This window comes from Cibotium barometz, chromosome 6 (assembly GCF_041138505.1).
Source record: "Cibotium barometz isolate CiBa-2024 chromosome 6, ASM4113850v1, whole genome shotgun sequence".
Classification (NCBI taxonomy): Eukaryota; Viridiplantae; Streptophyta; class Polypodiopsida; order Cyatheales; family Cibotiaceae; genus Cibotium; species Cibotium barometz.
Window position 1 is genome coordinate 31791112 of NC_141051.1, and position 16573 is coordinate 31807684.

The 16573-nt window shown below is 41.2% G+C and overlaps 2 protein-coding genes across 3 annotated transcripts; both read right to left on the reverse strand.

Annotated features, from left to right (window-relative positions):
* Positions 1–675: 675 nt before the first annotated feature.
* Positions 676–2000, reverse strand: LOC147637643 (uncharacterized). Its single transcript, XM_086798933.1, has 2 exons — positions 1822–2000; positions 676–1585 (listed from the first exon to the last, which is right to left on the reverse strand). The coding sequence occupies exons 1-2, from the start codon at positions 1998–2000 to the stop codon at positions 997–999; spliced, it is 768 nt and encodes a 255-aa protein (XP_086655059.1). The 3' UTR covers positions 676–996.
* Positions 2001–9628: 7628 nt separating this feature from the next.
* On the reverse strand, positions 9629–14472 carry LOC147637644 (putative aquaporin NIP4-1). 2 transcript variants are annotated; one of them, XM_086799468.1, is made up of 5 exons: positions 13940–14469; positions 11331–11552; positions 11001–11195; positions 10506–10567; positions 9629–10312 (listed from the first exon to the last, which is right to left on the reverse strand). In XM_086799468.1, the coding sequence occupies exons 1-5, from the start codon at positions 14114–14116 to the stop codon at positions 10081–10083; spliced, it is 888 nt and encodes a 295-aa protein (XP_086655594.1). In that variant the 5' UTR covers positions 14117–14469; the 3' UTR covers positions 9629–10080. The 2 variants fall into 2 exon arrangements, with proteins under 2 accessions (XP_086655594.1, XP_086655595.1); XM_086799469.1 differs by lacking the exon at positions 11001–11195 and having other exon boundaries at positions 13940–14472.
* Positions 14473–16573: the final 2101 nt, after the last annotated feature.

A 16573-nucleotide genomic window follows, 5' to 3' on the forward strand; every position in this document is an offset into this window, starting at 1 on the left:
CGACCAGATAAAACTGTTGTCAGCCTGTTATTATATCCATAACTAGCATAAAATGTTGTGCTGACATGAACTATTGTTGACCTGATCTGTATGTTCCAGATCTGCTGGCCGACTGGCTCTACATGATGATCTTGCCCTAAATTTGTTGCCAGTCTTGGGAGAGTCATGTCTACATGGCATGCACGTGACACTCACTCTGCTTAAACAACCCTTGACCTGCTCAAAAGTATTGCGAGAAAAATCCTAAGAGGCGATAGAGACTTTGATTACTTGTAGAGGCTCTGAACAAACCATTTGGCTAAAAGATAATCAGCGGGCCAAAAGTTGATATGTAGGCTACTTTTTGTCCACGACTTTGTCGCATATTCCTCAATTGTCTCAGACTTCTTCAATGGAATGGATTAGACTTTCTAAAGTAGTTGCACGGGGGGAGGGGGTGATTTTATCTGTCCGGAACCTATTCAGAAATACTACCTTTAGAGCATCAAAAATGTTGAAATGAGAAGGTCCATACTGAGCATACTAATCCATTGCAACATCTTTGAGTGTGTAAGGGAGCTATTCTACTTCACCCTATCCATTACTATTGGCATATATGCTATGAGTTATGCCCAGTGTTGCCAGACGTTTCAGAAACGGCAGGTATGAAACGGGTTTCATACGTTTTGAAATGTTTCATAAAAGGTAAGAAACGGGTACAAAAAGGTTTCATACAAAATAGAAAAAACATGTATATTTTTAACTTGAAATATACAAAAGAAAAAACTGTTGACGTAACTTATAAGAGACCACATTGAATTCATTTCAATAAAAACAAAATACATGTAAGATATGATGATATCACAAATCACGTGGGTGATCACTGATGACTAAACAGAAATCAAAAGGATCACCACGTGGGTGATGAGTCATGACTCAAAATCCAAGATCAAAATAAATAACGTGTCCAAAGTTCAAACTAAATAACATGTCCAAATAAAATGATACTGGCAGGTGCTAGCTACTATCTGCATCCTCATCCTCATGCTCATCCTCATCTGCATCTTCTGCCTCTGCAGCCTCACTCTCAAGGTCACTGCCGGTAGCCGAGTCCTCAAATGCCTCATCCTCTAGAGGTGCAGGTGCACCACTAGTACTAGCCTCTCGAGAAGATCGTGTAGTGCGAGCCGGAGCCATGATCTCCTCATAGAGCATAGAACCACCTGCAACACCACCTGCAACCTCACCACTGGTATCTTCCTCTCTGATACTGCGAGTCCTCTTGGAGACACTTTGACGTGCTTCAGGCTCTCCCAGATTGGGGATATCCTCAAGGGGGATACCTAGTTGCATGGCCTTCCAAGCCTTGAGGCTATCATAGATTTCTTGTGGCACATGCTTACATGGCCCAATGCCAAAACCCTTTGTTTGTGACAAATGTGCCTTCAGCCTGGTGACACTGCCATGGTGCTTATCAGCACAAAAGTTGCATTTCCACTTTCCGGAGCCCGAGCCACCATATCTAGACTCGAAGGTGACATTGTTCCAAAGAGAATCACCTGTTCGAGGCATCCTACAAGGCGGGGATAAATGCAGATTGTTGGCCCTGCAAGTGCGACACAGAACATAAACTAATCTCATTATATGATTCATGATTTTAACTGTCATCTTGGCCAACAATAGAGCAAGGGGAAGAGAAGGTAGATAGCCTTAGAAGTCAAGCCTCAATAGAGCAAGGGTGGACCGTGGAAGATATGCCATAAATATTGATGGAAGAGAAAAAAGTGTGCTGCTTTGTGAGTTGTGCAGAGAAAACCAACATAAAGCAAAACATGACATTACCCCTTTGGAAGACCTCCACAAGGCCCAAGGACACCAAGGAGCAGGCGGGCTGACACGAGCGATGGAAGGCTGGCACACAAATCGGCGAAGTCACAGGCGGCCGCCACTGGGAAACGTGAACGAAGTGCGCCATACGATTCACGAAATGATTCGTTTTTTAAGGTGTTTAAAATATGCATGATGAAAAAAACGTGTTTCGTACGTTACGAAACGTTTCGTACGTTTCGAACCTGTACGAAACGCGTTTCTATGCAACTGTGGTTATGCCACATATGATATGAGTAGTGCCACATGTGAACATGGGCTAACTAAGGGCACTTTTCTCCCTTTGGGTTTTTTCCCTTGGATATTAGGTGTGAGAGGACACCACATTTATTGTCTTTTGATATTGTGGGGTCAACCCTCTTTGCTCCACACATTGTATTCTATCTTTCTTTGAGCATCAATCACCAGCTCTCTCTTACTCTCTTGAGAGAGCATGTTGCTGTGTACTTCTCTGTGTGTGCCTCATTTCAATGCAACCCTAACCCAACAGTGGTATCGGAGTTGGGCAGGGTTCCCTCTTCCATTGCCAGCGCCTCGTTCGTCCACTGCAGGTTTCTGTCCACCCTGCGCGCTTCCATTGACTCCAGGATTCCGTCCGTCGGCTGCAAGGTTCCGTCCGAGCTCCCTGCGGCCCATGTGGGGAGGGCTCCACCACCGCTCCGCCACCTAGCTGAGCTCGGTGGCGGTTGGTTGAGCCCTGCCGCACTTTGCCCTTACGTGGCAAGGGCCATTTTTTGGCAAAAACTTGGGTCTAGTTTCCGCTGCTGTGGACATTCCGTCGCCCAGCTGTGACGGTTCCGTCGTCGATCGCGTTTGATGCCCGAGTTCGTGCCATCGCCGACTTCGTGCCCGTTTGGAGTTCGTGCCATCGTCGACTTCGTGCCCATCGCCTGTGCTCCTTGACACATCTGTAGCTACGTAGGCTGTCTGCCATCTATGCAACGCCCGCTGTCGGACTACAATCTCTGCCACACTGTCTATAGCAGCGCCTAGTTGCTTTCGACTAGTCCAGTTGCCTGCAATAGGCCGTCTACAGCCCATCAGTACGTCTGCAGTCTGCCGCCTCCCGCCAAGGCCACCGGTTGATGCCTTTTGTTGATTACCGGCTGTTGCCTCCTGTTGAACCAGCCCGTAGTGGTAGCACAATAACCCTTGCCCCAAATACAAATTTAGGGTTCCCGCTCAAAGGTAATCAAATTTTGCTTTAATTCATGGGGCTTTTGTGAATTTATTGCTTCATTGCAAAAATCAAGTGCAGGCAGCAGTGCAGGGCAACATTAGGGTGCAGGACACAAAAAAATTTGTGCTTAATTACACAATTACAGTAGCCTTGTATTCGGGGCAAAACATTTGCACAAGACTTTGTGGTTGCCTGGCATTGCACTCCGGTGCGTTTGGGATTTTGCTTACAAGTACTTTTTATAGCATATTTGTTTGCACGTGTTTGCATCTCTCTTGCAAGTGATTTCAGCATATGGTTGGAAATATGACCGATATATTCGGGATTTTGTTCCAAGAGGACAAATTGGATGGCAGTAATTACTCCCTCTAGAGTTTCATGGTTAAGGCCAAAGGATTATGGGGTTATGTGTCAGGTGAAGATGTATGCCTTGTCGATATAGCACCTAACATGCCTGGCCATGGTGCTCAACAAGCTATAGTATCCACTCCTCCCTCACAAGAGCAGAAGAGATGGGATACTCGAGATGCCTAAGCAATGGCTTTGTTTGCTTTGTCAGTAAAGCGATCAATCATATCGCAAATTCGGTCTTGCAGGACCTCACGACGAGCTTGGGATGTACTTGAAACCATGTATCAGGCAAAGAATGAGGCCAGGGTTGCATTTCTCAAGAAAGAGCTTGAGAACTTGGACATGAATGAAGGTGATAGTATGGCTGATCATCTTATGAAGATCCAAGATCTTCGGGAGCAATTGCTCAATATTGATGAGGTCATTTTCGAAAAGGAGTTGTTTCCAGGATACTATCATCTTTGCTAGAAACCTGCTTGAACTTCACACATCGCTCACTCTATCTATGCGGGGAAACCCAGAACCAATTTTGTTTGAAGAGTTGGTTGGTTTGTTACTACAAGAGGAACAGAATCGAAAGAACAAATCTTCTAGCATGCGTGGTGATGGCACTTTTGCTCCCGAGGACAAGGGCAAGGAAAAAGCCAAACATAGTTTTCAGCCAAAGGCTGATTGGAGACAGTCTTCACAAAAGGCTAAAAATGATGTAGGCAAGCCCAAGAAAATGGAAAAATGTCACTACTGCAAGAAGCCAGGTCATTACTTGAATGAGTGTAGAAAGAGGCTTGCAAAGGAGAAGAAAAAGGAACGTGGCATGGTTGTAGATTCTTCTTCATCACCTGTAGGAAAAGATGATGCATCAATAAATCTTGTGCAGGATGAGTGGACTTTAATTACTTGCAGTTATGATGCATCATTGGAGCATACGTCTCTCAGTGTCAATGAAAGACACGACACATGGTACTTTGACAGTGGTGCTTCTAAACACATTACCTCACAGAGGGATTTATTTAAGACGCTTATGGCTGCCCCTAAAGGCAAGCGGGTAACATGTGCAAACAATTCTTCTTATCGAGTTCAGGGTGTTGGTGAGGTGATCCTCACAATAGCAGATGGTGTAGACTTATGTCTTCCAGCTGTATTTTAGGATTAAGAAGAACTTGTTGTCCGTCTCAAGAGGATATAAAGTCAACTTTGAGGATGACAGATGCAGAGTGAAAGACCGTGAAGGTGGCTATGCATTAGTCACTTCCGGCACATTGTTACCATGGGTTATATCAGCTTGACAGGAGAGAGCATGATGCTCATGTGGTTACCACTCTTACACCTACCATGAGGCATAATTGTGGCATGCCAGGTTTGGGCATGTGAATTATGGCAGTTTGATGCTATTGCAAAGGCATAAAATGGTACAGGATATGCCTCATGTAGAATTGCCACCAAAACATGTATGTTAAGGGTGCATATTGGGTAAGATGCACAGAAATGCATTCCCAAAAGATGGATCAACAAGGGTTGGAATTACAGCTTGTGCACATTGATGTGTGTGCTCCTATGCGGACACCATCTTTTGGAAAGCATCTACACTTTGTAACCTTTATCGATGACTACTCCACATTTGCTTGGGTGTATCCCTTGAAGGCCAAATCTGATGTATTTATATGTTTTTAGCATTTTGTGGCACAAGCTGAAAATCAAACAGGTTGCAAAGTGCAGACCCTCCGTATAGATCAAGGGGCGGGGGGGGGGGATACATGTCCATTGCTTTCAAAGCATTTATGGCAGAAAAAGGCATAAAGCGTCAATGCACGATGCCATATTCTCCTCAGCAAAATGGTGCCATATTCTCCTCAGCAAAATGGTGTTGCTGAGAGAAAGAACAGGTCTTTCATGGAAATGGCTAGATGCATGGTTAAAGGCAAAGGATTGCCTCACAAATTCTGGATGAATGTGTGCTACACGTGTTGAATAGATGCCCTACCAAAGCATTGAAAACCATTACGCCATATAAGGCCTGGCACGAAAGGAAACCTAAAGTTGATCACTTCAGAGTTTTTGGATGTGTAGCATATGCACATGTACCTCGGCAGTTGAGAGGTAAGCTTGATGACAAAGCAGCTAAGTGCATATTTGTGGGTTATAGCAGTGGCAGTAAAGGCTACCATCTCTTTAATTCTTCCACACAGGATTTTGAAGGACTCCTCCCGTTGGGAATTGATGGTTCAATAGATCAGCCATCAACTTTGCCCAATAGACAGCATTTGGGTACTGAAAATCAGCCCATGAATGAGCTCATTACACCTCAAAATGTGGAGGAAGCATTACAGAAAGAACGGACAGCAACGGAAGAGGCTAGAGCTGTGTCTCGTTGGTTGCTCCGTACTTTACAAGAGAGCAAACTTTCAGCTCCACTTGGTAGCAGGACTAGGGTTGGTTCATGTAATCCAAGAGAACACGTAGATGTTGCTTGCATAAGTACACTTTGTGATGGAGATGAGCCAGATTCATTTGAAGAGGCTCATGAGGATGAGCATTGGATGCAAGCCATGCAAAATGAGATGGATTATATCCATAAAAACAGAACTTGGGATTCGGTAGACTTGCTTGCTGGCAAGAAGCCCATCGGCACAAAGTGGGTTTACAAGTTAAAAAGAAAGTCTGATGGTACCATTGACAGGTATAGGGCCAGGCTAGTGGCCAAAGGATATGCCCAGCAAAAAGGCATTGATTATGATGAGACTTTCGCACCTACTTCTCGTATGGCCACTTAGATGTGTTGTTGCATTGGCTGCCATCATGGATGGAATGTGCATCAGTTGGACATAAAATCAGTAGGAAGAAGTGTATGTAAATCAACCCATTGGTTTTGTGATGCATGGTCATGAAGACAAAGTATGCAAGCTTCGAAAAGCACTTTATGGTCTCAAACAAGCTCCTCGAGCTTGGTATGAGAAAATACATGCTTATTTGAAATTTTGACCACGCAGGGATTTCACAATAGTTCAACAGAGAGCATCCTCTATGTGAAAGAGGATCATGGCACTTTGATTATGCTCATTCTTTATGTGGATGACATGTTGCTAACGGGAAATGATATGGATAAAATTTCAGCATTCAAAGCTGAATTCAAATGTCATTTGAGATGACAGATTTGGGATGGTTGCATTATTATTTGGGCATACAATTTGTGCAGACAAATGTTGGGATTTATGTACACCAATCAAAGTTCATTCAAAAGCTGTAGCACAAATTTGGCTTCCAAGATTGTAAGCCCATATCTACTCCAATGGAGCCAGGGTTGAAATTGAGCATGTATGATGTTGGAGAACCTTTTGATATGAGTGTTTACAGCCAAGCAGTGGGTTGCCTCATATACTTATACAATACACGCCTAGATATTCAATTTGAGGTTTCTCGGTGTAGCAAATTTATGCACAGCCCAGGTACAAAGCATTGGCAAGCAGTGAAGCGGTCGAAGCTTTCCGCAAAGCTTTAGGCTTACTCTCCTACATAGAGTGATGTGCTCAGATCTTGTACAGGTTCACATTGCCACTACAGGGGGGGATTTATTGGCATATATGCTATGAGTTATGCCACATATGATATGAGTAGTGCCACATGTGAACATGGGCTAAGCAAGGGCACTTTTCTCCCTTTGGGTTTTTAATCTTGGATATTAGGTGTGAAAGGACACCACATATATTGTCTTTTGATATTGTGGAGTCAACCCTCTTTGCTCCACACATTGTATTCTATCTTTCTTTGAGCATCAATCACCATCTCTCTCTCTCTCTCGCTTGCTGCTGTGTACTGCTGGGTGCGCGCCTCATTTCTATGCAACCCTAACCGAACAGTTACCATTTGATTAGAATGGCAAACTATTTGGAACACTGCAATATTCGTATCTGGATCTTCCTCTTTCTCCCTTAAACTTGGAGGAATTGGCCTTAAATGGTTGTTGAGTAGGAGGTAGATTCGTCATGCTAAATAGAGATATGCTCCTGAAAGTGGTTCCATTGAGGCTTCCTCGGGACTGCATATTATTGGCTTTGGTGATGTCATGAAAGAATTCCCCTTCATTATGTTTGAGGCTTTAAGTTTGACTGATGGGGCTCCATTTGGCTCCACCGACTATGAATGTGCATCTCAGTTTAAGGATCTAAACTACTGGATTGCTTTGCCTTCAAGACAAAGACCAAATGCACAGATCTTGGTGGGGTCATCAAGTCTCCTGTGAACTTCATAAAAAGGCCAAGTCCTTAAGGGAGCTGAAAAGAAACGCTTTGCTCACCTTGTGAGTTTTCACTCTTTGCAAGATACTTCCTATTCTAAGGATTTCACATGGTGTAACAGGAAACACCCTCCTTAGCTTGGAAAATGTAGACTTGATAGGATTTATTGTCATTCCAATCTTACTCAATCTGTCAAGGGTGGGGGTCGTTCAAGGCCAAATGGTAGCTGTACAATCAACGGACCTTTTTTTTCAGAATTTCCAGCTCAAGCTGATGTGGCTGCTTCAAAATGTGAACCGTGTCACATCATTCACCTTGCTGAAGTGGCTGCATCAAAATGTGAGCCCTGTCGCATCATTCACCTTGCTGAAGTGGCTGCATCATATTCTGAGCCTGTCGCCATCGTTCATATCTGAGCCGACGTAACCATCATGTTTTCCCTTCTCCAATTATACCAAACTCACAAAGGCTCTCACAAAGGCTAAGGCCCTCTAGGCTCAGACTCCCCCCAACCATGACGGCCAGGAAAGGCCAGCAAGGGGCCTTTCCCAGTCGAAAACCAGCTTGTGGCTGCTGCCGCTTGCTGGGTTTCCTCTCGGGAAAGGCCTCTTTCTGGCCTTTCCCTACTCCTTCACTGCTGTCAGCACCCAAGTTTTTCACTCCCTTGCCCAATCTGCCCATTATCTGTTCCTTCTCTCCTCTAATACTAACAGGGTGTGCTCTTCCTAGTTTCACACAGACCCAAATTTCTTCCGAATTCTCTCTGTCCAACAAGCCATTCACAATATATGGCAAAAGCACGTCAACACTCATATATATCCATCACATAGTTGGAATTGTACTCTGAAAGAAACTTAGCAATTTCGATTTCCACTATATATATATATATTGTATATATATATATATATATAAAGCAGATGCATGACATTGGGGCTAATAGCAAAGGGGCTCCAAATACAAACTTCTTTCTTCACTGGAGGACAAAGCAAACCTTGGGGATGATTCTGTTCATTGCCGAGTTGATTGAAGTTAGTCAAGCCCTTAAACATATAGAAACCATGCAATTCAAGTTGTACACCCACACTTGGTGGGTAAGGCTTTACTGACAGACCGTCCAAAGCTACCTATGCTCTCCTTTAGAGAAAAGCTTCCAAAGAACTCATCCCTCTTAAAAACGTTGATTATACCCACACTGCCTCTGACAGTCAATAGTATTTTTCTTCTCCCACCTAAGCTTCTCTAGAAATCATCAATACAGAGAATAGACAGTTCTTGCCTTTGAGCTGATTGCCATTTGCAGTCCAAGATAGGGTGGCTATCAAGAAAGAGAAGACCTGCAGAGGAGCTGAAGATTTAGTTGTGTAGACTTCAGTCGCTTTGTGAGCAACACATTTAGTATTTGAGTTATATTTTCTTTTTCCAAAATAATAAATAAATTCCATCACTCCCTCTTGTGATAAAGCTCCCTGGTACTAGTATGTATGTGCCACTCCAAGCTTCTCTCTCTGTCTCTCTCTCTCTCACCACACACACGCACACACACACTCAAGACACTGTAAGTTCGTATTATAACAAATACATCCCATATGCAATCAATACTTGAGTCTAAACACATCTCATTTGCAACTAAGTTGAAAGTAGGGACAAGAATGGCCATTCCCTCACTAAAAATAAATAAAAAATATCCCTTGCAATACCCCAAAAAAAAAAGTCAAGTATATCCCATGGTATGCAAAATTTTGAAATTAATCAATAATAATAAAATGGAGGAATATGCTTTTCAATCACATGTCACATGCATGTCATGATCATGTTGAAAAGTTGGATATGCCATTAAAGGCCTTGGAGTGCAATATATAATCGTAAGAAGAGAAAAAAATGTGTGCTTTTCTTGATGATAATTTTATAGTTAGCAGAGGGTATATACATAAACAAAAGTCCAAAGGAAAAAACAAGGTGAAAGCAATCTATGGGTATACATGCTTGTGTATCATTCATAGTCCACTTGGTAGTAAATTTCTTCTTGAATGGCTATAGGTTCACAAGAGTTAGAAAAAATGGGCTTTGGTGTGATGCTTTAGCATGTTAGTTTGGTGTAATGGCCTTTACACACTTACCATAGGATGAGAAAGAATAAAATCTCTACCGCCCACAGGCATTTGTGGCCACATATGAACCCTTCTACTCTTGAATTAGCAAGTATGGAGGCATTCTTGGCCATGTATGAACCCCTTTACTCTCTTGGATTCGAGTCCATGTAATTAGTGTTCTTGCCCTTGTACAACCACTCCCACCAAAAGCCTGCCTTTCTTGCACCTTGGTCTATGAAAGCCCTTATTTCAGCCATTATGTATGTGCCACTTTTTGTGAACCTCTGGTAGGCTCTCACTGTGTGGGCACGCCAAATTGAACCTTAGGGCTTACTATAATAAGTATGAATTAATTTATGTTTTATGGGCGCCTAAACCTTAGACGTAGTCTCTTAGTGGCGTCTCTTATATTGATTTGGTGATGGACTCCCCTTTTCCTGACTTCCTCTGGCCTTAGCAGCCTGTAAGCAAGCGCCCCTAGTAGCCCACCTACAACGGGCCCCACCACATAGATCCACAGGTGCTTGAAATTCCAGCTCACAAGTGCAGGCCCCAACACCCTTGCTGGGTTTATCCCACCTCCTGAAATTGGCCTGCAAACCACATCACCTTTAATTAATCATTGTTTGCTTTATAAAAAAATTATTACACAACTTCACATTACATCCCCCCCAGTATATATATATATATGTATCAGTGCTGATTACATGCAAGATTTCTGCTACTCTCAGAGATTTTAGGACTTAATTGACAGTGCTTGCTTTTATGTCCATTTGCATAGCTTACCCAACAATCATGATATCTATTGCAATGATGGCACCCACAGACAAGCCTGCAAACTCTCCAATCTGCAAAAAGAAAAAGAAGAGTCATATTGTAGAACTAAAAGCAAAAAAATAGTTAACATACATACATGCATGCTAATCCATGTTTGGCGAGAGTGCGTAAACGCGCACGTGCCCACACACACAGGACTGAGAGGCTGAAAATAGATAAGAGGTAAATTAAGTTGAGTGGTTAACTCTAATAAGAGCTAATTGTGATAAGAGAAGAGATAGAGATATAGCTGAGGTTAAGAGAGAAAAATTTGATGAGAAAGAGATGAAGATAGCTTGTGTGTGCATCAATGGATGGTGCCTTGTGGGATATACCCCACCTGTGCCTCTCTAATGCAAGGTATTGGGTTCAAATCTACCCTAGTGGCATAAAAAATTCAATACCCTCTCTCATCAAAATTTTTTTGAAAGTGTGTAATTGATGGTGAAGTGAGTAATGACTTACCGCCCGGGTATCAGTGGACACGGACGAGGCCACGAAGAGGAGGAGGAAGCCAGCTAGAGTCTCGGCTAGCACGGCCTGTAGAGTCGTGGTGGGGGGGGTGACAACCACACGCCCCCATATGGGCCTAAACACCACCTCTAGCACCAAAGAGGCCATAATGCCCCCTATCAGCTGGGCACACACATACAATGGGGCCTGCCCATCACATCCATCCATCCATCCACAACATAAAACCAAGAATTGTATTTAGTGATCACATAAGTACCTGCCATGCAATGAGTTTGCATGTGCTCTCTTGTTCAAAAATTGCTAGAAAAAGAATGTGCTTACCAATTGAAGAGGGAAGTGCCTTATCGCCGTGTACGCGACAGTGACTGCTGGATTGATGTGTGAACCTGATACATGGCCTAGTGTGAAAATGGTCACCATGACAACCAAACCCCCTATAAGAGACGTTGCCAATGTGGACACAACCCCATTGCCGTATGTGTTCACCCTCACTGCCAATATTGTCAACACCACCATGAAACTGGCCAAAGCCTCCCCTGCCACCTGCTTGATCGTAATTAAGAAGATTAATCACAAGCTTTTTGAGCTTCACTATCTTGCCACATTTCAACTGATCATGAATATTTAGAGCTCTATCATGCCAAAGCCTTTAATTACTAGCCACATTTCAACTAATGAGCTTAATCACTTGCCACATTTCAACCAATCACAAGCTTTCTGGCCTTAATCACAAGCTTACTATTGGAATCAGATTAATCACAAGCTTAATTACTTTTCCACATTTCAACTAATCAAGGATTTTAAGCTTCGTTCTTTTGCAACATTTCGACGAATCATTAGTTTTTGAGCTTAATCAGTTTGCCAGGTTTACGAATCATAATCTCTTGCCAAATGCTCAGACGTTGAAATGCCAACTTTTGAAGCGTAGATGCCCCAAACTTTTGAGCTTAATCACATGCTTAATCACAAACATTTGAGCTATTCGCGTGCCGAATCACAAACAATTACAAGCTTTTATGCCACATTTGAACTATTTACAAACTTGTAAGCTTAATCACATGCTAACTGGAGATAATGAGAGGCATTTCAAATTAATTACTTGATATAACTAAGGCACTCACAAAAACAGCTTAACAATTAGGTAAGGCACTCAAATAACTAAGGCGCTCACAAAAACTGCTTAATAACTCTCTTTTCCTTGATTTTTTATTGATAAAATTTTTAGTGGCTATTATGATTCTGAATACTTCTGTAATGTAATAAAACAAAAGCACTAACAGTGGTCAGAATAATTAAATAGCACTTATCAAAAGTTGAATGATTAGCAAAAATAGAATCCGATTATAAAATAACTAAGTAGTTGAATTATGATATAATCAATAATCAAAGCCCATTCCATTCATCCCAACTATAAAATCATTCGTCAAAAAAAAGTATATATAGTTTTAGACTATTATTTTTACTATTTTTGCCCTTGCCATAGCATTCATTCACTTGTTACTCTTTGTGGCGTCTCATTTAAAGAGTGAAAGACAAGCTTTATTTTTTTAATTTTACTCTCTGTGGCCGTCTCATTTAATCACTCGTAAGAAAGGACAATTAAAGAGTGAAAGACAAGCTTTATTATTCAAATTTTAGTGTAAAGAGGGACAAAGAGAGGTCATTTGTATGATGAAAACGTATCTCTCTTTCTCTCTATCATTATTCAAAAATAGAAAACCCCATCAATATGGGTCCCAAATGGTTTTTTCTATTAATTAGTTGGGGAAGCAATCAAAACACCCCTTTTTTCCATATTTTTCTGGGATTTTTTCCAGCCCTTTTGGTATTTTACCAGTCGGCCAACTCCTCTGCTCCAGTCGGCCAGCCCTCCTCACCTATAAATAGGTGGGGCTGGCCTCTTATCATTCATTCAGTCTTGTACATATTTTGCTCCCTCACTTATGAGACTTGTAGAGTCTCTTGCTTGGGACTGTTTTGCTTCAGTATATTCAGCATAGTTTTCTCCATATATCTCTCTCTCTTGCACTCTCTGTTCAACACATTCTAGTGCCACTCTGCTTCCGCTCTGTGCACTCTTTCATGTAGAAGCAGGCGAGAGAGTGTGTGAGAGCGCATGTGTATGCGTGTGTGTGTGTGTGTGAGAGAGAGAGAGAGAGAGAGAGAGAGAGGTGAATCTACACATATGAAAAGAGAGAGGAAGAAAGAGAGATGTGTGAATCTACACATATGAATGTGCACACACATGTACACATACATGTTTATAGTAATGTTTATCCCAACAAAGCATATGCACATCTCACACTATGGGTGTATTCACACATGTGGTCACTCACATATTCGAATATAAGCTCACAAGTTGGTACATAGTGCAATTGAAATATTATTTCGAGGTGATTGCCAAGTTTTGTTTCTACGCGTAGATCCATGACTTGCGTGCTCTCTCTTGTCACATGCTCTCTCTTGCATCACATGGCAAGAGGAGAGTGGATGCCTGTGGTGGCAAGAGAGGGGGAGAGCTATCACATGGTGTAGGCGGCCACTCAAGCAGCAATGCAGGAAACTAAACCCATATCTACTATGTGGCAAAAGAGAGCACAAATGGAGATGCCTACGACAAGAGAGGGGAAGAGCTACCACGTGGAAGCATTGTAGGCAGCGGCCACTCGAGAAGCAATGCGAGAAACTAATCCCATATCTACCACATGGTAGACATAAGAGCTCCTCTCAAGCCACGTGCCACATGGCAACAGTGTAACGCGCAGGCCACACCAGCGCGGGTCACACTTAGATTGAATATTTTCAAACAACCCAACAAAAAAGCTAAACAAAAAAAAAAATCAAATCGTTAAACGAAATTATTTGTTCACTTTAATCGAAGTTGCAAATTTCATAATTAAATGATAACAATTTGTGCATGAAAATCCAACCTTTCTGACGAGTGCAATGACTTCCTCTCGCAGATCTGCTGTTTGTGTTGCCTCCTCCTCCTCCTCCTGCTCTGCAACAGGGTTCTCCACATCCCCGTCGTATGAAAGCAGAGATTGTGCGAGACTTTCATTTCCCTCCAGTGTGAATTCAACAACTCCAGCCGCATTTTCTCCCATTAAATTTGCCCTAACCTCACCACTAAACGAGCCTTAAACAAGGTGTTACAATAACAAAAAAAAAAAAAAAAGAGGCTCACAAATGACTCAGTGGGCTTCAAAACGACCACACAATTATGCCGAAATACGAGATTAATCACTCCAATTAGCGAAAAAGCAAGCTGACAAAAGATACGGGCTTCAAAATGACTGAGGATTTAGGCAGGAAAGGCGATGATGAAGCGGTTAAACACTTGATTGAAGCTGATTCCTAATCTACCTAAATTAGGATTAAACAAAAATAGATTTTTTATGCAGAGAGGAAGAGAGAGGGGGGCGAGAGAGACTATGAGTATAGTAGTAGAATGGAAGGCTGAGAATTGAGCAGGCTATATTTAATTTTTAAAGAAATGTGGAATTTATATATACATATACTCTCTTTTTTTGGCCAAACCCTTTACACTTGTTAAGTTGTGAAAGACACACTGGAAACGTGAGAATTGCATTGGTTTAATAACAGTGGCTTGTTGTTGCTCGTGGGCACTGCTGCAAGTGCTGGGTCACACGTGAATGACTCATTGTTCAGCCTTTAATTTCTTTTAAAGGTGTTTTTTTTTGGGGGAGAAAAAACCTTAGTATTAAAAGAACAAGGTTTTTTTTAAAGGTGTATTTATTTTAATTCTTCACAGTCAATTGATAAGTTAATTAATTTTTACAATCATGAAATGTGTGGAAAGTTTGTACCCTTGCTAAGATTCGAATAATAGATATTTCTTTTCATCTATGCTTTGTGTTTATTTATATGAAAGATGCGTTATATAGGTTCTACTTTTTTAACATTTTGTGTTCTTCTAGGTTTCAATTAGTTTGACTTTAATAAAAGATAAGTGATGGATCAAAGATAATATTTTTATATGAGTCTATATTTTAAGTTGCATTTTTTGAGTCGTATAATTTCTCTATAGAAATGATTCCAATTTATTTATGCAAAATTGGGTCCAATATGAATACTATCTGGCTTGTTTCTTAAGAAAAACTTTCATATGAAAAAAAAGTTTAAAAGCGAACTTTGAGACAATTTGCTTTCACTCTCTTTGAGAGAGAGAGAGAGAGAGAGAATATCTAAACTCTTTGTGTGTGCATGTGTGTTTGCACCTAGCCTAGGCTAGTGTGACCACTCTAGATCATGTTTTTTAAGTAGTTGGATGATGTTTGTCTGATTATTAAATGATTTTTTAAATTTGTTAGTTAATGTTTAATTCTCATATTAGTTAAATAATGTTTAATTTTTTAAAAATAAACTAAAATCATTTGTTAGTTAATGTTTAATTCTCATATTAGTTAATGTTTAATTTTTTAAAAATAAACTAAAATCAAAATTAAAATAGTGTGCACACTTGGGCCTAATTTGGTCCATTATGAACACTTATGTTTGATTTATTAGGGCTCTTGTGTACACTTCATCTTTTTTTTGGGACATTGTGAAGACTCTAGTCATATCCCCATAAACATTATAAATACTCTAGTTCTAACTCATCTCTAGTTTATTTATGTTTGATTTATTAGGGCTCATGTGTACACTTTGTCTTTTTAGGACATTCTGAACACTCTAATCGTAACTCCTCTCTAGTTCACTCATGTTTGATTTATTAGGACTCATGTGTACACTGTCTTTTTAGGACATTGTGAACACTCTAGTCTTATCCTCATGAACACTCTAGTCTTTTTGGGACATTGTGAACACTCTAGTCTTGTCCCTGTGTGAATACTACGAACACTCTAGACCGAATCCCTGTGTGAACACTATGAACACTCTAGTCATAATCCCTGTGTGAGCACTATGAACACTCTAGTCCTAATCCATGTGTGAACACTATGAACACTCTAGTCTTAACCCCATGAACACTATCTTTGTTGGGACATTGTGAACCCTCTAGTCCTAGCACTCTGGTCCCATCCTCGTGTGTTCTTATTAAGGCTAGTGTGGGCACTTTATGATGTAATTGGCATTTTAGTCTATCCTATAATGGAGGCATTATTTACTTTGTCATGTAATGGGGCATTGTGATCACTCTAGTCTATCATGTAATGGAGGCATTATTCACTTGTCATGTAATGGGACATTGTGATCACTCTATTCTATCTCGTATACTTGATCCTTTGGCCTAGTGTGTGGATTTATAGGGTGGTGTGTGGACATCCTAGGCTTTTTGTATGCTTTTTTGGAATTAATGTGCATAATTTGTCTCTTTATTACGGGATAGTGTGAATGCTTTAAAAATATGACCCACATGATCAATCTGGAATGCTTTGAAAATATGGCCCACATGATTAGTGTGAATGCTTTGAAAATATGACCCACATGTCTGGACATAGTGTGTATTGTCATCCGGTGTGTACATCTTGAAGCATAGCGTATCTCATAGGTCAAGAAACCTTGTTTTTAAATTACTTCCATTGTCCTATATCATGTTATGG